The sequence below is a fragment of the Amblyomma mixtum genome, chromosome 6 (genome assembly GCF_055824585.1).
Source record: "Amblyomma mixtum isolate Tamu chromosome 6, ASM5582458v1, whole genome shotgun sequence".
Taxonomy (NCBI): Eukaryota; Metazoa; Arthropoda; class Arachnida; order Ixodida; family Ixodidae; genus Amblyomma; species Amblyomma mixtum.
In genome coordinates, this window is record NC_143017.1 from 122,150,841 (window position 1) to 122,175,935 (window position 25,095).

The following is a 25,095-nucleotide window of genomic DNA, read 5'->3' on the forward strand; positions in this document are numbered from 1 at the left end:
GTCAAGGGCATTCATAATATTGGCGATGTCGCGAACTCATCAATTAACAGCAGACTTGTCCCTTCTATTTGCCACGCACAAACCTATGAGGCATCAAGGCAGGTGCGCAAACGCTTACATGTCGCTTGTACATCTTATGACAGAGAGTTCATTCGCGTACTGACGCCTCTGTGACTGCTGCTTTGATCGAAGTGATCCGCAGAACCATGAGAGTCGCAGTGCCGTGGTTGGTTCTGTTAGTAATCCTGATCATTTTGACAATACTTGGGGCCTGTGAGAAGCGAAAATCGAGCTCTTTTGGTGTTTGCGAGGAAAAAGCAGGTACGTCAAGTTTCCGAAATCAGTTTGTGAACTTAATCACAAGATATCTGGATTCTGAAGAACACAGGTTTTTCACTTGCCATGCCAGCACCCTGCGTCATCGGTAATAGCGAAGTGAAGATTGCGGTGTCGCATAGGATTTTTGGGGGCTTTTAATTGGGTCTGCACTCTGAGTACACATGGATAGTTTTTTTGTTTTTGCATTTCACCTTTCTCCAAATGCGGTGGCCATGATAGAGTTATATGCCGCGACCATATACATAGCAGCCGGATGTAGCAGCAACTGTCATCTAGACAGATTTTATGAGGTAGCTACGGCGCCATAATTTGGTTTGCGCTTACCGTTCACTTATTTTTGAAGCGTCTTTATAGGTACCGATCACGGGCAGTCGTACCACAGAGAAAACGCATACTCTCTTAGGTAATGGGTATTCATAACAATGGCAAGAAGTGCGTTTTGCGGATTTGTCGGGAATAATAAACGTCGGCAGAAAATTTCCCACATTCAAATCTAGTTATTTATTCTGCACACAGCGCTTCTTTCAGTATTGAAGCGTCTAGTGGTGGCTCACTGACTCTCGGATTAGCAAAACTACCGCTGTAGGCGAGAAGATCGCTTATAACAGCCGAAAAGGCTACCAGAGGAAAAACCAGGAATGGACAAAAACAAACTGACTTTTTTAGCTTTATTTGGTTGTTTTACCTCTCAAAATTGAAATGGAAATTGTTTTTTTTTTTTTTTGAGGAAAGGAAATGGCGCAGGAACTGTCTCAAGTATTTTGGTGGACACCCGAACCGCGCCGTAGGGGAAGGGATAAAGGATGGAGTGAAACAAGAAAGGAAGAAAGAGGTGCCGTAGTGAGGGCTCGGGGTAATTTCGACCAAATGGGCATCCTTAACGTGCACTGACATCGCTCAGCCCACAGGTGCCTTTTGCGTTCCGCCTCCATCGAAACATTCAACACGAGCGGAGGAAGTCGCAATAGCTCTCGCTGCCGCCGATCCAAAATCGAGAACAGTTATCACAGACTCTCGCCGGGCCTGTGAACATTATCTTGCAGGCGAAATATCCCCTCTTGCCTCGAAAATTCTAAGACGCGCTCCCGCCGATCCAACTCGCACAAAAGTAATCTGGGCTCCTGGCCACCAGGGTCTACGAGGCAATGAGGCCGCTGATGCGGCCGCCCGAGCGCTCACACACCGGGGTCCTCATCCTAGCTCTCCTGGCTCAGAAGCTCATAAACCGCTTCTGCGGTTCCGCGAAATCGTAATTCATTATTGCGACAGCCACCGTCTCTACCCAGTACCTGCCAAGGGGCTGAGTAAGGCGGAGGAGCGAACTCTGCGGCGCCTGCAGACAGGAACTCTTCTCTGTCCTGCCATAGCAAAACACTTCGATCCGAACACAGATGGGCGCTGCCCGCACTGTGGAGAGATCTGCGATATCTTTCACATGGTGTGGGCATGTACTCAGAATCCTCACCTTCCCCCTTCCCCCACCCCCACCCCAGAGGCATGGGAGACTGCCCTCCTCAACTGCTCCACACTGGAGTCTCAAAGGGCTCTAGTAAAGCGGGCGCGAGACGGGGCCTCGTCGTGCGATGTCCCGGACTAAGGATACCGACCATGTAGCAGGGTTTTTTGACCCTCAAACTCTCTTTGCATATTAAAGTTTTTCACCACCACCGCCACCATCGAAACGTTGCCGCCGCGGTCGGGTTCGAACCCGGGTACTCCGGCTCAGTAGCAGTGCACCCTAACTACTGAGTCACCGTGGCGGGTGTTACTTCTGCCAGGGAAGTCCCGCTTTATGAAACCTGTTAAACACTGCACAGGGGAGTAAGCTCTTCTGTACCTTCGCCCTGTGTTATTTATGTTAAGCTAATTGTAAGCGATGCAGCTATCCAGCATAACAGTCATTCGTTTATGATTATTCCGCCAAAAATTAAATTTAAATATACTCTCAAAAGTGCTCTTTGCTTTAATGCTTTGCACGTCTTCTGGCCGTTCCGGTACAGTTCCATAGAAGCATCTCGACACAAATTCGAAACCTTCTCACTTTTTTTTTTGTAAATGAGTTATGTAATATCCACGTTAGGAGCACGGTGACGCAACTAATTGTCTCATAAAATTCTACAAATTCTGTGTCCATTGACAATCTAGAAGGCTTCGACTTCAATTTCAATTTTGCCATTAGGTATCATCCAGAAGGCAAAAGCTGCGAGGGTGGCAGCGAGGATTGTGGACAAATGCTTTCTGAAAATTGCTTTAAAATACCGGTTCACGACTGAAATGATGCAGTTGGTAAGTGCTCTCCACCGCAACGATATGTGCGATGTTCAAGGTCTTATATTTCGATTGCAAATAAAACTCGCAAAGGATAGAGTGAAGTGCTGTCACTTACTATTTCGGAAAATCTTCTTCGCACACAGGTTACTGTTCAGCAAAGAAGGCCCTCTCAAAGTGATAATATGCTTGCGAAAAGAACTGCCTTTAGTGGAAAGTAAATTTATAGAATCACAGCATTCCTTACAAAAAAAAATACACTTAAAGAAGAACGCCTAACAACCGTGAATAACAGTGAGGTGTTTCCGGAAGGACCTTAGATGCCTCGTTATTGTCTGTTAAAAAATTACTGTAGAAGCAAGGACGGCTCCGCTCAATGATGCATCCGATGTATGGCCGACGAGAGAACAAATAATAGTTAGTCGGTACCAGCGGCACATTATGAGGTGAAGTTCTGAAGATATGCCAGAGTTCTTCAGCCAAGGGTTTTACCGTCTCCGTCAGTGCCAATGACGACTGCCGCCAGTTCTGGCAGTCTGAAATTACTGCGCGCATTTTGTAACTCACGTGGCCGGCCTTCGCAAAACAGGCCCAAAACTTCAGAAACGTCTTTGTGCACCCGATAGGAAATATATGTCATTGCTCGATTGCGTTGCAACCCTCTTCAACGACCGCACTCTTTTCTAGCACCATTCTTACAAAAAAAAAAAACGATACTTAACAAAGAAGAACGCCAAACAGCCCCTGTTCTCTCCCCTGTTCTCTCCCCTCTGCGAATATTCACGCCGGCTAAAATCTTCCTTTTTATTTAAAGAGCTCTCTCCCTCTCTCTCTTTGCTAATGCTCCTCACGCAGAGCGGCTCCGGATTGTGTACCGTTTTTAGGATGTGCTACCACAAGTACTACCCTGTATGGCGAAGAAATGTACGTATGTTTTCGTTAATCTCTGGTTAGAATGTCTCGTAAACCACAACGATTTCAAATAGTTTCCATTAGCTCCGTCTTCTACTTACACATGAACCAAGTCAAAGCCGAATCTCCTTTTTTTTTTTGCATGAAGAATGATGGCGACTGGAAATGTCCGCCTGCCGTGTTTTCTGCAATGGGATTTTTTTTTTCGAAGGAACCTCGACCAGTTTTGCAAAGTGGAATAAATTATTATTCTAAATCAAGCTGCCACTAAGCATCATTAACTGAAATCATCGACGCGATGGCAACAGAAGAACCACAACGGAAGTTGAGCTGTTAAAAAAAGTTACATAATTATAGTTAGAATCATGTTTTACATGACATGTAATTAATGGCGATTACTGAAACACAGATACCGTGTAGCCCACACCTGTATATGGTGCTCGCAAATCGCAGAATTTTTGCTTTTAAACATGTATAGTCTGCTGTCTGCATACCGAAAATTACGGTACTTCATATCTAGGCATTACCCATGCTGTGATAAAGACCAAGGCTAGTTGCTCTGGCTGCTCCAGGGCCTAACAACTCACAATGCTTTTCTGCTGTTTAGAACGTACAAAAACGCGTCACTTCCAAGGAATCATTGTGCCACTGTACACAGACGCGGCGTCAACATTAGTGGATGCAACTTGAACTCTATTAGCCCTCTATATAAGGCGCTATAACTTCAAATGTGGAAGAAAAAATGTTCTCAAGTATGAAAAATCCTGTAACGAAACATATAAAGTCAAGCATGAAAAAAGAAACGAGAAACCGTTTTCATGACAGGCGCCTTCGTGTTTTACGGCAGATTTGCGAATAATCCGATGAGAGTGTCTTCACTTGCTTGTTTTGCAAGCGTGACCGCTTAGATAAGACCAAGATGTGCTGATTTTTTTGCGTAACGACCTACAGTGACAAAATTGAGCTAAAAGAAGTGAAACCATGAAATCAAAGCTGAGTCACAATGGGAACATAGAAAGACCAGTTAGAAAATTGCCCATCAATTGTCTGAAAAGGTTATTTTCCGTGCAATTATTGCAGAGTCATTCCTAGTGAATAATAATTAGCACCTGACAGGGATATTGCATTCATTTTGGCGCTGGAATTGGAAAACAATTCCTCGACCGCAGCTTCCATCAACGCAAGAAGCTTGGTGATCGAGTGGTAATTCGTCAGTACATTTACTAAGTTGAGATGAAGTATTTGAGTCTAATTTATTTATCGATACATCAAAAGAAGGAGTGACTTTTTGTTTGAAACGAGCGCTGTTTAGTACGATTCCTTAACATCATTTATTTCTTTTCCTTTCTTTTTAAGGGGACAGAGCAGTACCGGAGGCTTGTTCATCCCTGTATTGCCAAAATGGCCGATCTGCTAATAGTAAAGATAAACCCTGTGAGGCAATAACTAATGACGCTTGAATTAATAACCTTCTTCATTGAACTGTACTTCCATTCCTCAACTTCTAGTTCTCTCTATCCTCCTGCTCCTGCGTAAGGAAGCCCACCAAGCATTGTCTCGTTAACCACCCTGCCTTTTGCTTTCTTCTGTCTCCCTCTGTTATGTCTACGGTAAGTGCAGACACGGGCAAAGTTTAATAGCAAGAGCTGTTTCTAGGACACTTTGCCATCGGTGTACACGTCGCCTCATACAGTTGAGTCTGCTTAGCATCATATAGCGAAACTAGAATGCCGAAACTGTAGTGCTACTATGCCTGTACTAAAGCACCTAAAATTCTTGCGCCTTATGATGATTAGCATCCTCAGCACTCGATGGCGCTGCAACCAATGTTTATAGATATCTACAAACGCTAACCACAGATGGTAATGCCACTTCTTCGTCCCCTGACCTGCATGCTTATCCTTGAGGTGCCGCTCATAGACTATTAGGCAGCCAGTTTTGGTTGCCGGTGGTGAAAGATATGGGTAGTCATTTGTCAGAAGACCCAACTCAGCTCCGGTCTTGTTGAGTCCTCATCTTACCCTCACTGGGTAAGTCAGAGAATTCAGCCCTGGAGACTTTTTTACCGTGGACCAAGTAAGCAAATGTGATCATTCCATTGTGTGCGCGTTGGATAGCCCTTTGTGCTTGTGTTCTTTGTAAAGAGGGGGGAGGGGCGGATAGAAGGGTGGGGGGGGGGGGGGGGGGGGGCGTAGGGCTAAGACTGTTTAGCCGGCACATGTGAGGATTATTTGGCACTTCCTAGTGGCAGATGTGCGACAGTTTTGGTCCAAAACCGATAGTCGCAGGCCTGTCGCACACGGCTCTATTTTCAAGTTTTCGGACTGCGGGTCGCAAACTAACATTGGAAATCAACTGGCATATTCCACATCCGTGTTTTCTTTGCTGGTAACAGTTAAGACGGACAACTCGCGTTTTGGCCGAGACCCTACCGAAACGCGAACCGCGGGTAGCCCTCGCAGTTCTCAACATAGGTGCTGTCGAGGCGTTCCCTGGTCGCAGGCGCCTGCCGTTCGCACGCCCTTCGTGACTCACAAATGTGATTGAGCATTTAGGCCGCTCGAGTCAATGTAGGGCGTCTTCGGCGCGCCCGCCAGGAACAGAGATTGAAAAGTTAATTTTCAATATTCTCGAAGCGCAGAGCGTGAGCACTGATGCATATGGTCGGGCTCCCTCTGCTAGGAACGAAATTCTGTTCTCGAGAATACGGAAGAACACCAGCAGGGGTGAACGTAGCTCTACGCTTGTTGTGGGTGCGGATGTCCCTCTTACCAATAACCTTGGCGACGCAAGGTTTCCAGATGGTTCTTCCAAATTGTCCGCGCCTATAAACGCGAATATGACACGTCCCTGCTTCGGCTTATGGTCAGGCTATGTGCGGCGAAGTAAGCATACCCCGGCTTTTGTTTACCGAGTGCATGATGCTGTGATGAACGAGATGCGAGTTTCTTCAGCTATGGTAGCTGCGTGTTCATCGTACTTTACTTTATTCTCTCCAATATACTGTGACGCGGGGCAGTGAGCGTGCATATAGCCGGAAAAGAAGCGGATGAAGGCAGAGGCTCCTGAAGCTGCAAAAGCATCAAAACAGGCTATGCGCGCTACCTCGCTTGGCGACAGAAGCAGGCGAAGACGCGGGCACGTTCAGCAGGCAAAGGACTTGGCTAGTCCCCGAGTGCCGGTAGTACTTTCTGTGAGCCGTCGTGGAATGTCCTGCACCTTTCCTGCACTCTATTTCATGCTCACTTCTACTCTTTAAAACGACTGAGACTACATTTTTTTTGCAATTCTTTTCACGAACTTCGTGTACGTGAGGATATGTACTTCACTTGTTGGCAAAAAAAAGAGTATGAAATTGACGCTACATTGCCGTCAACTAGTTGTTTTTCTTATTTCAGTTGTTCGCTGAATGGAAGGTCGCGGATGCGGCTGGTCTCTTCTACGATGGAGTCGTAAGTATGCTTCCAACAGGTAGTACAATCAGGCAGAACGTAGATGTTGCTGTCATAGCAGCCACTAACTATTCGTAAGCTTTTACCACGCTCCAGTAAATCAAGATACAATCGGAACAAGCGTAAAAGGGAACACGCAAGCACTTGCCCCACCGTATCAGGCTCTCACCTCCTGGTGTTCTTCAAATTCTAGGAGCGCTCTGCAACACTAGCTCTCCGTCTGCTTTAAAGCGTTTTGGAATGCCAGTACCCACCTTAACTGTAGCGGCTTCTCCCTTTCCAAGGGTGCGAAGCGTGATGGCCCATGCTGTCATAAATGCGTCTGCTTGATGGCGCGCTTGCATGCCACGGGAACCGCGAGACATAAAGCAACCCTGCCAGAACGCAAGGGAAAGAGATTTCGTATATTCCCTCCGATGGTGGAATATGCGTTAAAGATTTAGCAGCAGTTTTAAGCGGAGCTAGCCTATTTCACTTGAAATAGAGAGGAGCCATAAGGATGCACACATTCGCAAACAGCCAGGAGCCCCTTTGAAAGAAGAAACAACAGACGGTGGACATGATGTAAGGAAGCGTTTCTTAATTTGATGCCTAATTCTCGAATTTAAGAAATATTTGAATCGCTTGGGGTTAACTTTCATTTTTTTTTCTTTTTCAGAAATGTGTTGAGAGGATTCGAGCATTCGAACCCGACATCGCCGTTGCGCTCGCCGGCATTAAGTGGGTTCGAGATGTCCTCTTCTGATATCTTCAACATTAATCACTGCCGGGATTAAATGTTCCGAGGTATGATGTGTTTTAAATAAACTGAACCAAAACAAATGATAAAGTTTATACTGCTAGTATTTTCGACCAGTGCAGGGACAAATATTTTCAAATAAAAAATTATAACGACGATTGCGGTACCCCCTAATGCGAAATTTGAGCTCAGCTCAGTCTGCATCGGTGTAGCGAACGGCAGGTTCCTCTCGGCGGCGGCGCTTAGCTGCTGCTTCGGCGGTGCTGAGACTGCTCGGGCCGGTCGTTTAGCAGTAGCATCATGCAATGCAATTCCACCGGCTGCGTCACTCATTCTTCAGAAAGAACTGGCTAAGACTGTTAAGGCAAAAGCCTTACTTTCCCCATTTAGCGAATGCCCGTGTGTATAAATGAAAACACTCTAAGTACCGCTACAGTTGTGGGGCCCCTCTACTTCCTTCGACGAAGCCTCACCAAGAACTGCTTAAGAGCATGTAACACCCTCACACGCTCCGAACTCCCAAACTTCTACAAGCGGGCGGCGGCTCTGAGAGAGAGAGAGGAGGAGGCGCCGCAGCAGGCCTTAAGCTGCGTCTCCCTTCCACTGCGTTCTCGAGAGGGCCCGAACCTTCTCGAACGTCTGTCCACGCGCGGCCCCTCGCCAAGGTCACGGGAAAAGGAGGGCTGGTACCATGCGCTGGAACACATGCTGGAACAAATGCAAACTAACACTTGAGCTAGCCTACAATGCAACGAAAGGCATTGTACAGGGCCAATCACACTTAGAGGAAACACTGCTCCGCCTGGTCACTTATTTGCGGAGTGCCACTGCATCTAACCCGTTCATGAATCAATGCAGAGTGGCGCACGAGAAGAGGGACCTCGATGTGGTGCTTCGTGTCATCTGCCCTTTTGCACGGATTTGCCACCGGCTTGGTCGGAATTGTGTTCCGCGTGAGCGCAGCCACGCGGAACCGTATTCCCTCTAAGTATGATTGATCTTGTACCTAAAGTGCGCTAACGCGCGGGAGAGGCAAACAAAACAGACCCCAATTCGCTCACCTGGCACTGGGAGAGTACGACGACCGATGGATAACGACGGCGCCGCCCCGAAGACTGGCGCGCGCTGCCTCGATGGTCCGTGGCCTGGCGAGTGGTGTTAACCCGGGAATCGTGCGGGACCGCTTCTCCGAATCTTAAACTACGGCACGGGCTGACTGCCTCGTCTGTTTGTTACTTCGCGCCAAGGCAGCAGCGCACATATTCTTAGCGTCCACTGTATGTTGCTCTGTCATCCGGCCGCCGAGAAGTAATGATAAGATATCCGAAAGAAGTAAAGGTTGCTGACACGTTATCTGAAAATAATCTTTCACTAGCGCGAGGCGCTTACATAGGCAGACGCTGCGGTGAAGAAACTTGTGATGTGCCCTTGCTACACTTGCTGCTGTTTCTGTGTCCCGACGACCCCTAGACTGGGGCAAATGCAACACAATGGAGCCCCGGTCTTGAGTACACTCTCAAAACTTATCACAAAGTTTTACATCGTGTGTTGTTTCGGAACAGCCGAACTTTGAACTTGACATTGAAAAAACATTTGATCACAGTCGCTTTTTATTTTAAGTGTTAACGAAGAATACGCGCGCAAGCAGTTAAGGTTGACCTGCTCAGTGCAAATTAAAGATTTTTTTTGTCAACAACTTTGATTGTTTATGATATCAAATGTTATTCCGCCACACACAAAACCAAACTGGATGCTTTCTATGCCTTATTATAGAAAATAAAGTTTACATTAGAGTTGGTAAGTGGAATCGCAAATCATAATTGTAAAGCGTCGAGGTTTGCTGATGTCACTTTCAAGAAAGTGGTAATAACCGTCTATGATATGGCGAAATAAACATGATTGGCCCACAGTCTATTCTCCGACACCTGTTAAAAAGTTTGGACCGACCAATGCTTTCTTTTCCTTGTACCTCTCTCATGTTCTGAGGGCCCTCTATATTTCTTGCCCTGATGCAGGCGCTGATAACTGCGTTAAGAAAACTGCCAATTACCAATCGACTCCTCTGCGTTGTTTGTTGTTACATCCGTGCCACTGTTTTGTGGAAGCAGAATGAAACTAGAGGTCATCCCAAGATGACAAATAGCTCCTAGAGGTTTCTTTCAGCCTGCAGGTCAAATGCAGGTGCCCTCTTTGTGAGCCGGTGAAAACATCCCATGTGAACGTGCCGTACGTTCATTTTGTTCGGCATTCGATCGTGTGCTGCATTGCCCACTGGAGCCTGTTTCGCGTGCTTTCCTGAAAAGCCGGCTTCATTTATCCACTGAGAAAGGAAACGAATCCATTAACGGCTACTATCGCGGATGTCATTTGGCGACCAAATGAAAGGTTTGTATGAGATTTCTTTGTACTTTCATCGAGCCGATTTGGTGCTGTTTGAAAGAAAAATTTCGGCGAGTGTTGGCAACTGCGCACTTACAGATGTTCCTCATGAAGGTCTGCAAGTATTCGCCATTTTCATCGGACCACTATTTATTTTAATCTAATAGTTAAGCACTAAAAAAATGCTGCACAATTCAGACGAAAAACCACAATACTTACTTTTGGACAACGGACATTCACACGGAAAAAAATAGCAGGCTAGGCGGTAAATCCCAATAGACGCCCTTCAATTTTCTGCCGTATTAGAAAAGGAAAGAAATTTGATAAGCGGTATGCAGGTGGTTTATACACACATTGCCGACTTCTTATATTGGGTTTTGTACGCGGAACTGCCCAGAAAGCCTGATTTATGTTATGTGCACCTATTAAATTTATGCTTTAGCTTCAAGTACAAAAAAGGTAGCACTTGGTTTTTTTTTTTTAGAACATAGGTATACGTTCAATTTTGGCTCCTGGCAAGAAAGGGGAAGAAATGTCACATCCGACATACATTTATATTTTTTCTCCGATAAAGCATCAAAGTATTTAAAAATAATGGTCGATAAGGCCATAACAGGTCATGAGAATTACAGGTCCTAAAACTTTGAATGCCGACTTCTTGTTTGTGACGCATACCAGTGGCTTATGCTATCGCAAAACCATTATGCTATCGCAGGCCTTTTATACGCTGTTTTTAATGGAAGAAGAATGACCGATGAAATTCCATCAAAATAATAAACAGCCTATCGGTAGCGCAGGATCGAGAATTTACAAGGGAAGTTAGAATCCAGTAATGACACTTGTCTTCTAATGAATAACATGTTCCCGGCAGGATACAGGCTTCCTGGCCTGATGCTGGATTTGATAACACCGTGGAGGAGACGCTTCTTCGAGAAGCTGACAGCGTCATGCTGTTTTTCCGCTATTATCAGCAGAGTGTTTCTGAAAAACAGTGCCGGCCTATTAGAGTTACTGAGTGAAAAATGGTTTGTTAAAGCTTTTTTATAAACAAAATCTGAACCACCGCGGTCGAAGGTATCCCCTCTTCCACCAACCAAAAAAGGTATTTCGTAGCAAACGACTCTATTGGTCCAGCAACGCGCCATGTGATCCGCCTACTGAGGTCGCCTACTGCGCGGCCCTATATAACACGACACAGTTGCTAACCGCCTCATCCTATTCCTTCCGACGGGTCAGCATGCGTCTAAAGATTGCAGCCTACTCGGTATGAAGCACAGAAATTTCTTCTCAACATTCAATGGACGAAGTTCACTGACAGAAGGTTGGCGTAACAATGTAGAAATAACGTTGATCATTAGGTTTAGGACAAACAAAAAATTAATGCGTAAAACTCCTATTTTACAACGGCGGTTTAAATTAGGGGCTTCCTCAGGCTGAACCGAGTGTAGTATTTGCTGGTGGGATGTTGCCTTTTTTGAACGCTTGGGTAAGCTCCATTGCAGAGTCAGCTAAAGAAACCAAAGGTCTGCCGGAATAAGATGTCTCGGACCTAGTATATTGCAACACAAGTGCTCTGTCCTGGCACTCTCCAGTAGGCCCTTGGAAAATTTTTGGCTTCACACAACGTTAGTATATATTTTAGGCGGTTCATTTTATTCATGCCATGATCTCGCCATTTTTTGCCACAGGAAAGACCTCAAAATTATTTTTTACTTCACGAAATCAGGCGCACGACTTTTCCATCATCAGAGATGTGCGAATTTAACGATATTCCGGCAAAACATCTATCTAAAAAAAGAAAAGATGTAAGTGTGGATAATGTCTATATTAATTTTTCTGACCATGTCGATGTTCACTTCTCGTGCAAAGGCATTTCGAGCCCCACATTCCCTTGCTTTGCCGAGTTCCAAACTTCTGCCCTCCCTGATTCGTTGCGCTTGCTTAAAGCTGGCAGATCAGGCATTTTCACAGATTCTTGCACAGTGGAGATGCAAGCGGTTTTTTACTGCCCTGTTCAGAACAGTTCGTACTGGCTTTATGCCTTAAGTTCATTGTAATAATAGTGCTTCTTATTGTTACTTCAAGTGCTGTCTATTGAATTTGTTCTAGCCTTACATCAAAGGACTGGAACTTAAGCACTGACTACCGATACTGCGTGGCTCTTTCTTTTTTCTGGTGGCCGGCCTGAACAACACAACGAGAGTATGCACCTAGGAATTAAAATTTCCTTAAACGTGCTCTGGAGGACGGGATGTCTTTAAGCACCTTAAAAAAATCGAAATGTGCAGCAGATGTAGGCAAGAAATTTCTAGGGAAAATACACATTCGCTGCGATAAAATGGTGAACAGTGGCATAAACAAGAATATTCGAGCTAATTGCCTGAAAAATTGTTTGTGGACTTAAAAAGACTCATTTAAATGCTAATTCAGCGTAAAAACTAATCATACCGCCAAAATTCCAGATTAATGTTAGGCGTATTCATGGCAAAAGCTAAACATCGTAACTTAAACGAAAAAGTTCGCCACAGCATTGCCGAGATGACTAATACTTGAAAGGTAGCTTGGAAAACAATATTTTTGATTAATGCCGAAGTAAGTTAACCGGCCCGAAATCATGGCGTGCGCATAATTTTTTATCCTATTGACTAGCTTGTTTGTCGAACACTGGAATGGACCATCAAGTCAATTATTACCAATGCTTGCCAACAAAAGACACCTGCCTAAATCTTAGGAGTTCCATCACAGACGTTATGCCTGAAATGTACGGCAGCAGACTGAGGTAATAAGAAAATTATGTACAAGCTCAGCGCGTATTCTATTAGCTGATTGCTCAGATCTTTCGTTTCCTAATGAAAATGAAGAGTTTTGTCGCAGATCTAATATATTAACCCTTAGTCTGATGTGCTTCAGGCGTACATGCCTCTTTTTTTTTCATTTTTCCTGCTATTTGCACAAATATCATTGCTGCGATTTGTGTTGGCTGCAGTACCCACCATGGACAATTGTCTACGAGGAAGACGGCGTCAAAAAGATTTACGGCTACATGGGAGCCTCATTGACTAACATCACGGCCTCAATGAACCTCACGTGAGAACAGATATTTCTACCTTCCTTTCACTGCTTTGGCAGATGTGTAAGGCAGAGCCCGTAGAACACCTATTTTCTAGCAGAATTCATCGCTTCTTGAGAAATCCGGTATCTTAAAAAGTAATTTCTTTTTGTGCACAGAAAGAAAGGATCGTTCACGGCCTTGCCTCAACGTTTTGTAATTCAACTCTTCCCCAGTTGCGCTCGATAGTTTCAAGCCTGCTTTTCCGTAACTGAAGAACAGAGACATATCGAACAGAATGAACGCTCTACACCCCCCCCCCCCCCCCCCCGAATTCTCACGCATAAATGCTTAATTTCATTACCGTCACAAATACTAAGTCAGTTTAGTGCGTTGTATATTGACAGCAGCTGAAAAATATTTCGTGGTACTCATTGATAGCTGCTCACCTGTATTTTGAGGCAAATCATTTGTTGCTTAGGTTTTACTGTTCGAGTTATTACAATTTCATTGCTGGAGCACAAAGAACTATATGCTACTTATAAATTTTTCTTCGGTGGCCACTGAAATGATCATGTTATTTCATTTACCGTCCTCAAGCAGCACTGAAATCATCCCTCCTCTGGACGGACACTATGGAGAAGTCACTCCTAACGGCACTATGGTCGGATCGCTCATGATGATTGACAAAGGGGTAAGCCTGTAATTCTGACGTCTGGTAATCGTCGCCCACTCATCACTTGTAAGGTAGTGTTCTACAGTGTGTTTAATACGAGTACGTGAGCACCAGACTGTACTTCTCGCGAACGAGTAAACTAATGCGTTGAGCAGTCCCGGCACGGCTAGACAAATCCTAAGGTGCCTTTCGCTGGCATGCCGTCTTGCCGGACCGAATATATCCTCCGCACGGGGAACCCTGGGCTTTCATTTACGAATTAAAAGTACCTACAGCACACGATACATTATAGGAGGAAAATTAACTGCATAAAATGTGGCCCAAGAGGCTTTTGTGGAGCGGGATAGACTGCATAGAATGTGGAAAACAAGGCGTTCGATCTAAGGATCAATATAGGTGATAAGGCAAGGTAAAAGATGAACAATTTCCAATTAACCCAACACAAGGTTCTTTCCAGGTAAAACATTGTACACAAAGAGAAAAAGTTTACAAGCCAGTATCAGCTACACATATACTACGGAGATTAGTCTTACATCTCTTAGCTATCCTTGTTTAATAGCCAGTATCTTCAACATGATAACTCGAAGCAGCCTCCACTTTTATCGGATGCTATGTTGTGCTCATGAGGGCAGGATCATTTAAATGTGATGGCACTCCTATGGGTTACCGCTTGTCGCATACTGTTCACAGAAGGTTAAATGCACCCCTAGATTCTTTCTCTACTTCCTAGTTATGTCGATACGGATACACGTCGCATAAAATATTTCGCTTACGAGTGAGTCAGTCGTAGCTCGAAGGAGAGATTGTTCAGAACGAGATGTACTTGAACAAATGCTATCTTTTGCACAATTTACTACTGTTGCACGAGAGACTACCTCACTTCTCTTGCAGTACGCAGACGTTGTCGCCGGTCCTTTCACCATGGGTTACTTCCTGTGGAAAGAGTTTCCGTCGACAAAACAGCTCTTCACCGACGAGATGAGAATCCTGAGCGGAATGCGGGACCCTTTCGTGTCCGACTCGGGGGCATTCATCAACATGTTCGACAAAACGGTGATGAACCTTTTTTTCTTCTAAGAACAGGTGTCACTATGTTCTTGCGTTAGTGAAATTCTTTTTCACCGGGTAACACAAAAAGCTCGGAAACATATTGCTTTGTGTACACCGCATGAAAAGTTTAAGCGATAGTTTAAACAAGACATAAAGGGCATAATTAATTGTGCGCTTGGGTGTTACGAAAAATTCTTTCTTGCGACCATGCGCCCTATTCGGCGCATGGTCGCAAGCCCAATCTGCAGTTCTTCTACAGCCCTATTCGGAGTGGGTGGTTCGCGATACGCATACGAGCTGAACAATTTTGATCCTGTAGCAGCAGAAACACAAACCTTTCCATAATATGAGGGTTCTAGAAAGCGCTTATATTTGTAAAGTGAGAACGCACAGCCCAAAAGCGCATATATTTCAGACGTGCTGTATAGTGCCATCAAAGTGAAAAAGAAATAGGTTAAATTGCACAGATGCCCAACACCTTTTCACACTACGGCATAAGCTACGTAGTTTCGGTGGCTTTCAAATTCATTAAAACAACCGCTGTGAAACTTACGCTACCTTAATCTTTTGACAAGAGTATTAGCGACTAGCCTAAAATCGTTGTGCCAATGCAAAACTGTCTGCCTTAACTTCATGATTTTCTCATAACACGCACAAATGGTTAAACTACAGTAATGAGCCTCGTTAATTACTAGAAAGGTGTAAACCTTGAACATTAGGCGCCCATTGTACCTAATTTTATGCACGCACAGATGATGCGAGATACATGCTTCTTAATCTCTTTCAGTCATGGATCCTTTTTATGACTTCGCTGGTCGTTCTCATAATGCTTTCAACATTTGCCTACCGCATTGCCGGAAGGAAACGAAAGACAGACTTCTTCATGGACGTTTCAAAATATTTTTACGCCTACATAGAAGTTCTCTTCTTCGAAGGTAGGGACTTGAATTTTTTGTCTAGATAATTTTAGAGCTTCAGCAATTACTTTCATAACATACATAGTAAAAAAGCACAAATAAAAGTGGGTTGCAGAAATTCCCGCACACTACCGAATTACCATGGCTGCCAAGTTTCACATCTGTAGGCAACAGCGCCGATTCGAAGTGACGACTATCGGTGTATTGAGAACCGCACAAGTCGCATTCTGAAGGTTACCTGCTCTTGAAACGGTAAAAATTCTGAGAATGTATAACTGCTAAGACAGATTTGAGAAGAGCCTGCATTTTGCCCCATACAACTGTGCCTTGCTCAAGGCTGGTCACTTTACAACGTTGTGATGTAGGTTGAAGAACCGTGCTGGTTAATTTGTTTCTCTTGTCAGAACATCTGGCTCTTCGTAATACCTGACCATATAAGCAATTTAAAGGGAGGTAAATGAGTTTCAGCGATTAATAATGATCCCTCATTCCTTTAATTTCAGTAACTGAAGCCGGTTGGTGGCAGCTTCGCCAAAATGTAGTTACCCGAGAGCATTATGGCTCACGCAATATAATGCTCGACCTACGTCCCAGAAGCTGCCTAATAATACACATGTGTTTCAGTTTTAGGTGGAAAGAACAAGGAGAAAAGTATACAGATATGCAATAGAAAAAAATCTGCTTGGGTAAGCAGATAGTTCGATGGTACCCCGGTAATGAGCAGCAATTAGCAGTGGATACACAGCGTAACCATGATTTTATTTATGTTAGTTGAAAAGAATACGTTTTAATTATTTTACTGTACCCTACATGCTCATGGTTCATCAGAGAAAGGGTGAAATTAAACAGAGCAACAAAAAACTTTGCTTCAGGGCGCACACAAACAGAACTTTCTAGTTAAGACGTCACCAATTGAGCGTTGGGATAAACTGGAAGAACTTATTGAATTCATAAATGCATTAAACGGCTTGCACAAAACATTTGGGAGGCGCCAATTCTGCGTCCGCATGGCTGGGCACCTGTAGAACAAATTTAATCTGGGTGCAAATCGAAACCCAAGCCCATCTAGATAAATATAAGGAGCGGCTATGTCTCTGGAATTAAGCTGTTGATATAACCGTGCATGTATATATTAACAGTACACATTGCTTCGACATGGCCTCGTTTGGCGCGCACTCAGTACATGGCTGCGTACGTAAAGTAAGATAGGTTATTCATATTATTCGAGTAAACACTGGCGAAGACGAGGAGGTAGTAGACGAAGCTTATTAGGCCCATTACCACCCTCAACCATCTCTGTCACGGAAACTGAGTTGTTCAAATTTCGGACATAATCTCATTTCTGCCGCACGCAGTCTACAAAACTGGTAGTCGCCGCCTGATCATGGCGAATGCCCGTGTGGGTAGGCGCCATCTGTGTGCAGCCAACAACAACAGCATGGGATTTTATGGGAGCTCCCAAAAAGAGAGGAAGCGCTAAAGAAAGGCGCACCGATCCGGCGCCAATGCCAAACACACTCTGTGTAAAAAACTATCCGGCAGCCGTTGATGCAGCCTGCTAAGTCTGTGTGTGAGCGCAATTTCTCTGCGCGCGTCTTCCCTCAGTAACACGCTACGCGTAGTGGAACCGATAGTGCGCAGCGACCCAGGTTCGTTTCGTGCCGCACGCCAACCGCGTGCTGCTCGCTGCCTGGCTTCTGGCGTGCTTCGTGTTGGTCAACCTGTTCAACGGCGAAGTGAAGGCGAACCTGCTCGTGAAGTCCGACACGGCGCGTATCAACACTGCAGAAGACGTCATGCGTCGGCCAGACCTGTTGCCCATTGCCACAGAGAAGTCGCCCCTCACCTACATTTTGCAGGTGCGTTTCTGACTAACGAAAACATGTCACAAAGTTTCTACGTTTTTATGAGGCAGACGATGTGATGCGTAAATGATTTTTTACTGATATTATTATTAGTCGTATTATTAAGGGTGTTACAGACAGCTTCCTCCTTTATTGCACCCCAGGGAGCAACGAGTACAATAGGGCCAGAAGGTGCGCCTATATTCCCATCGCATGAACTAGCTGAGGATCATTGGCCTCTATTCACAAATTCTGCTCTTTACAAATCTACTCCACCTTGAAAGATTAACCTTATTATCTGACCAACAACACTCCCACTTTGAGTTCTTGATCAGTTCGTTAGCACAATTGGCAGAGCAACTACCCCGATGAGGCGGTGGTCTCGGATTCGTACTCCAGGCCAGGACAAAATCTTCAAATACGAAACTCCTGTGGAACGTGTGTAGCTTTCCTTTGCAGCCGTATGCCTACGCTTGGGTGGGCGTTACCGAGGGATTCTTCCTTTATTATAAATTACCTATGAGAATAAGAAGTATTAAAAATCCGTAAAGATTTTTGTCAACTTTTTTATTACATGCATCTAGGTTGTGTGATTTCTCGTATTCAGAGTTCGTTCTTGACATTCATATATTTTCGCATTTTAGCACTATTCAATTCCCATTTTCGGCCTCCGTGTGGGCTTTGAGGGCCTTTTATCCTGACGTACTTGATTGCAAGTTAGGAGAAACTATTACTAATAATATTATTACTATCATTATAGGAGTTTTTAAAATGGGAACGCAAAATGAGGCCTCATGACTGAGAGGAACGCAGAAGGCATTACGCCACCAGAGGGCAGGGGCATAGATGGATGTCATGTCATATAAAAATTTTATAGGGCTGGCAAAGTTGAGCCACAAGTGGCAGAAAGAGGTGCACGAAGCCCAGTGTTGATAATATCACGAGTGTTCATAGACTATTCCTGCGTCGTCCATACGTACGCCGTTTATGTACCAGCTTTCTACCTTTGGATACTGCATGGGCCCCTAGTAAGTATGGTACAGCGGCTGCTGTCTTTTTTTCTACTTCCGGAAGCCTATGTTTATGAAGCAAAAATATGGTCTCCAAAGCGCTGAACAGTAACTTCTCTATTCCACTAAGAGAGTTTTGTAGCGGGAACGTCAGCCTTAGCATACCGCCTGAATAAAGGTCAGAGAAAGGACTTGGCCATTCTCTTGAACATATATACTCTCTTGAACGAGTTGTGCCGAGACATCTCTTAGCTTCCTTTGTATGCCCAGGTAGCAAGCACTCCATATCTCCTTAGTTTATTGAGGCGCGCTCGGAGTTTCTGAAAAAGTTCAGAGTCAAAGCTAGACAAGGGTGCACTTTTTAAGATGAACTGCGGCGCCACGAAGCACTTTATGCTCTTAGGTTAATAAAGGTAGCGTTCTAGAGGGATGGGGAAAAAGCAATGAAGCTTACTTTTTTTTTCCAATGCTGTTTATTCCAAATTAGTCAAATTCACAGAGAATACCGCCGCATATTTTCTGGTAATGTATCACTTTTCACTGCAATCTGCGATAACTTGTATAGGTTTGCGCAACGGGGTTTGCCTTCTTACCAGGTCATTATCTTCGCGTGCAGTCTTGTTTTCTCGGCGCGAATGTCGGTGTCGTCTTTCTCAAACCTGGACCTCCTAGCGCATTTTTTGGCGGCGCGGAGAGATGCCAAGTCACGACTGTATGGAGGATAGGGCATAACAGTGTAGCAGTCGCTTTTTTTGTCTTCAACATCGAAAAAAAAAGCAAGCATCAATCACTGATGCCATTTTCTTGGACTTAGGGTGCCTTGACATCAAGGCGCCCTACTTGGACTTAAAGCCCCTCAATGAAGCAAACGTAGCGAAAAACTTTGAACTTTACGACACTCCTCCTCTCCTAGCGCGCCGGCGGATAATCGAGCCTCTCATTGCCTGAGGCGCCGGGGTCACGTGTTAGCGCGCGCTTTTTGGCTCCGCAGCAGACGCCGGCGCCATTGTCGGGGTAGAAATCGCGTTTCGTTTCCTTTTAGTGAAACACTGTTTTGGCTGGAGCGTTCCCCCCCCCCCCCCCCCCCCCTTTTATGGCGTCTATGCGCTGCGGTGACGCCAACCTTTTTTGCCCTCACGGGTGCAACAATCGAGGAGGCAGTGGCAAAGGTTTTTCCTCATTCCGTCCGCAAAAAGCCATGCGGCTCGCCGAAAGGTTTCGCTGCACAGGGTCGGCCGGGAAAGCATTGATAATGAGCTGGATCCATATCTTTGCGATGCGAGTGCCACTCTTCAGTTGTCAGTCGCGTTTTTTTTTTCTTTTTCGAAGGATCTGGTGTGAAGCGCGAGCGACTGCAGGCTTTTTTCGCAGTTAATGCCGTTTGGCATGGCTGTAGATGGATTCGTTCGCCCGCACGCTACGAAAGCCTTGCTTTTTGTTGTCTTAACCCCGCCGTTCACGCTGCTGGCTCTGCTAGGCTCTGCATGCGTAGCTTTGATGTAGCGCGCGTCGCGGTGCAGGTCTAGCTTTAATGTTGCGCGCATCGCTGGACGTATTTGTTTTGTTGCAGTTGGACTCCTTAGCTCACGAACACGATACCAAAGGGGTGCTTCTCGCTGTTGAAACCCCCGCTATTCATGCTGCTCGTGGTGCAGGAATACCATTCATGCTGCGCGCACTGCTGACCGTATTTGTTCTGGCAGGGTTCATACCAGAATCGGTCGGTACTGTGCCTAGGCATAGTGACCGAAATATCGCTTTAATACTCGACATCTGCGTTGATAATACTTGAGAATGCATGCGAGGACCTCCGTCAAACAGTTTCATACATTTTTTTTTGTGTATTCAATTTTCGCGTGAAGCAGCTTCCTAAACGAACAACGTTTTGCTTCGGACAGGACTGAGTGAAATAGAGTTTTGGTTTTTCAGCTCGAATTTTTTTCGCGCTGCTTCCATCGAAAGTGATTAATGAACTGCGGCAGTCCAGACAACTGCGCATTAGGCATGGCGATTACACGATCGAAGACAATGTCCTCTTATAAGCCATTATTGCGTATGCTGACCTCAAATGACAATCACTTAAACAAACAACATTCTAGTGAGTCGTGCAGCGCTGTAGCTGCGCGCGATGCAGCGGTTAAAATCTTTTTTCATTGCTGTTACTGAACCCAAACAATTAACCCTACACCAAAATTCTTCTGGCAACAACCATGTTACAGTGCAACGCTTGGGCATCGTATTCACCTTGGCATTTCCAAACAAACAGTAAGGGACTACCGCCAGTCGGTTCCTTTTAACCTTAGCCTGCGAGGTATTCGAGATATATAGTAACCCCTAAATAATCGCTAAGCTTTCCTGCACTTAAAAAAAACTAAAACTTACATACAATCGGCTCGGCGTAGGCCGAGCCGATTGCACGAGCGAACGGACTTCTGAGCGAAGAATATGTTATGGCAGCATTACACCGCCATCCATTCATATAAAGCCTAGGCCGCACGTCTAGTCGTATGTCGCACCACTTCCTATTGGCGAAGTTAATTTTTGATTAAGATTGGGCAAAAGACGTCGGTCGAAAAACAGCATTCTGAGGATGTTCACTGCTGTGCCGCGCGCGAGCACGCGTATGCTATTTCTGTCGTGTGCACCGCAATCAAAGCGGTCGCAGTACGAAAAGTTCTGATAAAGCAGTGCAACATAGGTCGGGGCCGTTATTTGAGTACACCTATAATTTTTTTAATCTCCCATACCATGATCACATTGCGGCTGAATTGAAGGCAGAAAACGCAAACAATTGATTCCAGCGTGCTGTCCACTACGCGCCAAAGCGCGAGCATTGAGAACCGACACTGAGGATAGTCTTGGCCGCGTACGTCAACTCCATCGCTTGCACCAAATAAAATCGACCGCAGTAGAAAAAGTTTCGGTAAATGAATCCAACGCTGTTGAGGCGGTTATTTGAGTAACTAATTTTTTTAATCTCCCGTGTCATGATCTCATTTCGAGCGAAGCAAGGGCAGAGAACGCACGCACGGTCTACTGCGCTCCAAAGGGCGAGCATTGGGAGCGTCTGCTAGCTTCACCCGGCCTAGGTGCCGCCATCGTCGGCGCCTGGGAAGAGCCGAGAGAAGGAGCGGCGGCGTAGGAGGAGGAGGGACGAGATGTCGTTACTTTTAGTATATTGAGGGGTTTTACTTGGACTGGTGTAGGAGCGCCATCTGTGTGATGGAGATGAAAGTGTGGACATATACGTCAGATGCATAGATGCATCACTAAGCTATCCTGAGTAGCCTCGGCGCATAAACGTTTTCTCAAAGGGAGAGAAAAGAGCAGCATCGCATTATGGGCACCCTGTTCTTTATCGAAATGCTTCGATGCAGACTTCTCGCCTCAAGGGTGTGCGGGAAATGTACGACCGGCTGGTTGAGCGCAAGGGTGAGCTGCCCCTGCAGCAAATGTACTCGCGGCGGACCTTGGACCTGGTAGTTCGCCGGCGTGCCGTTATGCTGCTCGACATTACCAGCGCTCGGGTTCACGCATCGAAGCAGTGCTCAGCGCTGCGAGGCTACTTCTACATTGGCACGCAGACCATCACCTCACTGCGGTCTTCGTGGTACTTCCGCAGGGACATCCCGCGCTGGATTGTCGACGGAGTCGACAAGAGGCGAGTGCCAAGTGCAATTTAAAGTTTATTATGTGAGCGCTGGAATGATGTCGGAATGTATTCATAATTACGGAGAGCTCTACATTTACAACGTTCCCCGCCGCGATGGCGCAGTGGTTATGGCGCTCGGCTGCTGACCCGAAAGACGTGGGTTCGATCCCGGCCGCGGCAGCCTAATTTCGATGAAGACGAAATTCTAGAGGCCCGTGTGCTGTGCGATGTCAGTGCACGTTAAAGAACCACAGGTGGTCGAAATTTCCGGAGCCCTTCACTACGGCGTCCCTCATAGTCTGAGTTGCTTCGGGACATTAAACCCCAATAATCCAAACACTAGCTTCACCGTTATAAGCCTAGCAGCAACACGGTTTTCTCTTCTTATGAGTTGAGTGCTCACATCACAGTCTGAATGTGCTTGGTTCAATTTCCCGCACCTTCGAAAGCGTTTTTTTTTCTTTCCTGATGACGTCGCTGGCGGTATTGTGGGGCCCTTTTTCTGCAGCCGACAACGGCACCGGGTATCGTTGTCTTAAAAAAAAACACGTTTTTAAAGCGTGATAACATTGATGTGAAGTTCACGTCGAGCACAGGCTGCAGGCCCTTGTCCCTACATTGCCCTATCGCGAGCAACCCATTTTGAAAGCGCAGGACCCTGTGGCTGGGGGAGATGCCGTCGCGCTTCTTGCGAGACGACGAGGTGTACCCGCACGGCTTTTCCTGCTTCCTGGACAGCAGCAAGCAGGACCGCAGCAGCGCCTACCAGCCGCTGCGCTTCGAGGACTTGCGCGCCGTGTTCCTCCTCTCCGGCTGCATGCTGGCCACGGCGGCAGTGTTCCTCGTCATCGAGTTCTGCGTCTACGCCTTCTTCTACTGCGTGCGCCATGCGAAGTGCGCGCCAGAGTTGGAGCGCGGTGCCACAGCACTCAGCTACTAAACGCCAGATTAGGGACCAGGTGCCAGGTCCACACACAAACGTGTGGCATGGGCTCAGCTCGCATGCCGTTCCCCTGCTGAGCACGGTTCGCGTATTCCATGGCGGTCAATGCGTCCGCACTTCAATGGCAACGAAATCCGGCATACATAGATTTCCGGAAAGGAGAAAGACAAGCTTTAGGTATAACTTAATCCCATGCCCTTTCTTCAAGCACTTAATAATGCATTAAACACATTTCTGAAATCATTTCCGCTTAACCTGCGCTGCGTCGGAATAATTCATGCTGTCGTTAGAAAAAAATACAATTGTGCGTCAATGTAGACTATATTGGTGCGAAATGTGGTCAGCGTATTACAGTACCAACATCGCACAGCGCGATAACACAATTCTGAACGACGCCTGAATGCTGTGCACTGTCGCAGATGTTTCATTGTTCTTGCAAAGTGCAGCTTTATTTAGGTAGGCTTCCCGATAACGACGGCTGCCTTTGCCACATTGCGGTGGATTTATCTTTGCAATACTTAAATCAAAGATGTGCGGGAGGGCACATAATCTATACCTCTGCCGCTCGGCTTTTGAGACTGTAAGAACTGGCAGCGCAAGCGCACCAAGGAAATTTTTGACTTCCTACTCTAAACAACCAATGCACGTGCACTTTAAGTAGTGTGTATAAAAACCAATGCACGTGCACTTTAGGTAGTGTGTATAAAAACCAATGCACGTGCACTTTAGGTAGTGTGTATGAAGTGCACTTATCGTTAAAGTGTGCATAGTGTTCTTGATTTAGTCATTGTAATGTTTGAGTAATATTTTATTTCTGCGTGTCATCCTTGACTACCTTTTTACTTCTGTTTGTTAAAAACATATTTCTGTTTTATGCAGAAAGCGAAGGGGTGACTGGTTATGGGGCTTTGATCATTGTTTTATAGTACTTGGATTGCTAATTTTTCCACTTATTTTTGCATCTTTAAATAAATAGGTGATTTCTCTCTCTCATTCTGTATCTCCCTTTCTTATCAACAGCCCCATTTAATTTACTATGGAAGCATCATGTGGGTAGGGTCACCGCGTCTGGTACAAGAGATGTCGTTCCGCAACGAATGGCGCATGTGCTATTTGAAGTCTCTAAACAGGCCTTTTTACTTCAGTGGCCTGACCGCTTTATAAAAGCGCTATAAGAGTTCCATGGTAGATAAAAGGTGAGAACATTGGAGTATTCACAACACAGAGAAAGTTATTAAGTGCTCAGAAAAAAACCGTTTGGATCGGCTTGGACGCGGCTACATTTAACGCAGAGCTGTTACACCTTCAACACGGAAATGCTTTGCTATTCTGAACTTGCAAGAGTGAAATAAACTGAATACTTACTGCACCAGAGCCCTCGCAGAAACATATCTGCGCAACACACTCCCATCTGGATCCCATCTGTTTAATTTCTGACTCCACTCATTTCCGTGGTCAAATCTTTGGCAACTGAAGAGTGGCAACGGAACTGGTGCGACGAAGACAGGAAATAGTTAAGGATGCAGTGTTAAGAGTGTGCGCCGTCTGTTATGCCGCGTCCCGTTCCTCGCTCCGTCTTTGCAATGTAAACGAATCTTGTGGTATTCTAACCCGAAATTTTACAAGACATATTCGTAGAAGCAGTCATTGCGTTTCGTTGCCTTATACTGCGGCTCTCGCCTAGTCGACACAAGCAAGCCAGCACGCAATTCTGGCACAAGAAGCGTGGGCTGCGACTGCGATTGTCTTATTTCCAGTGTGGAAGCGGGGAAAGAAGAGTGAGACGGTGGAAGTGTGGTCTGCTCTCCCGTGCTGTGCTCCGCCTTGATATGCCCTCGCTTCGGCGAGCGCAGCTTCAGCCGCTT

General features: G+C 45.7%; 1 protein-coding gene across 1 annotated transcript; it reads left to right on the forward strand.

Moving 5' to 3' along the window:
- Positions 1 to 13,091: 13,091 nt before the first annotated feature.
- Positions 13,092 to 24,152, forward strand: LOC149340230 (uncharacterized). Its single transcript, XM_089550687.1, has 7 exons — positions 13,092 to 13,176; positions 13,742 to 13,832; positions 14,706 to 14,867; positions 15,652 to 15,799; positions 17,423 to 17,640; positions 22,013 to 22,296; positions 22,942 to 24,152. Exons 1-7 carry the CDS (start codon positions 13,133 to 13,135, stop codon positions 23,225 to 23,227), a joined length of 1,233 nt encoding a protein of 410 aa, XP_089406813.1. The 5' UTR covers positions 13,092 to 13,132; the 3' UTR covers positions 23,228 to 24,152.
- The last annotated feature ends 943 nt before the right edge of the window (positions 24,153 to 25,095 follow it).

Bases quoted from the DNA above. Each gene is read 5' to 3' on its own strand.
- LOC149340230 (XM_089550687.1), top strand. From the start codon at position 13,133: ATGGGAGCCTCATTGACTAACATCACGGCCTCAATGAACCTCAC. The intron at 15,800-17,422 runs GTAGGGACTTGA...GATAGTGCGCAG, and splicing joins AGAAGTTCTCTTCTTCGAAG to CGACCCAGGTTCGTTTCGTG. The intron at 17,641-22,012 runs GTGCGTTTCTGA...GCTTCGATGCAG, and splicing joins CCCTCACCTACATTTTGCAG to ACTTCTCGCCTCAAGGGTGT.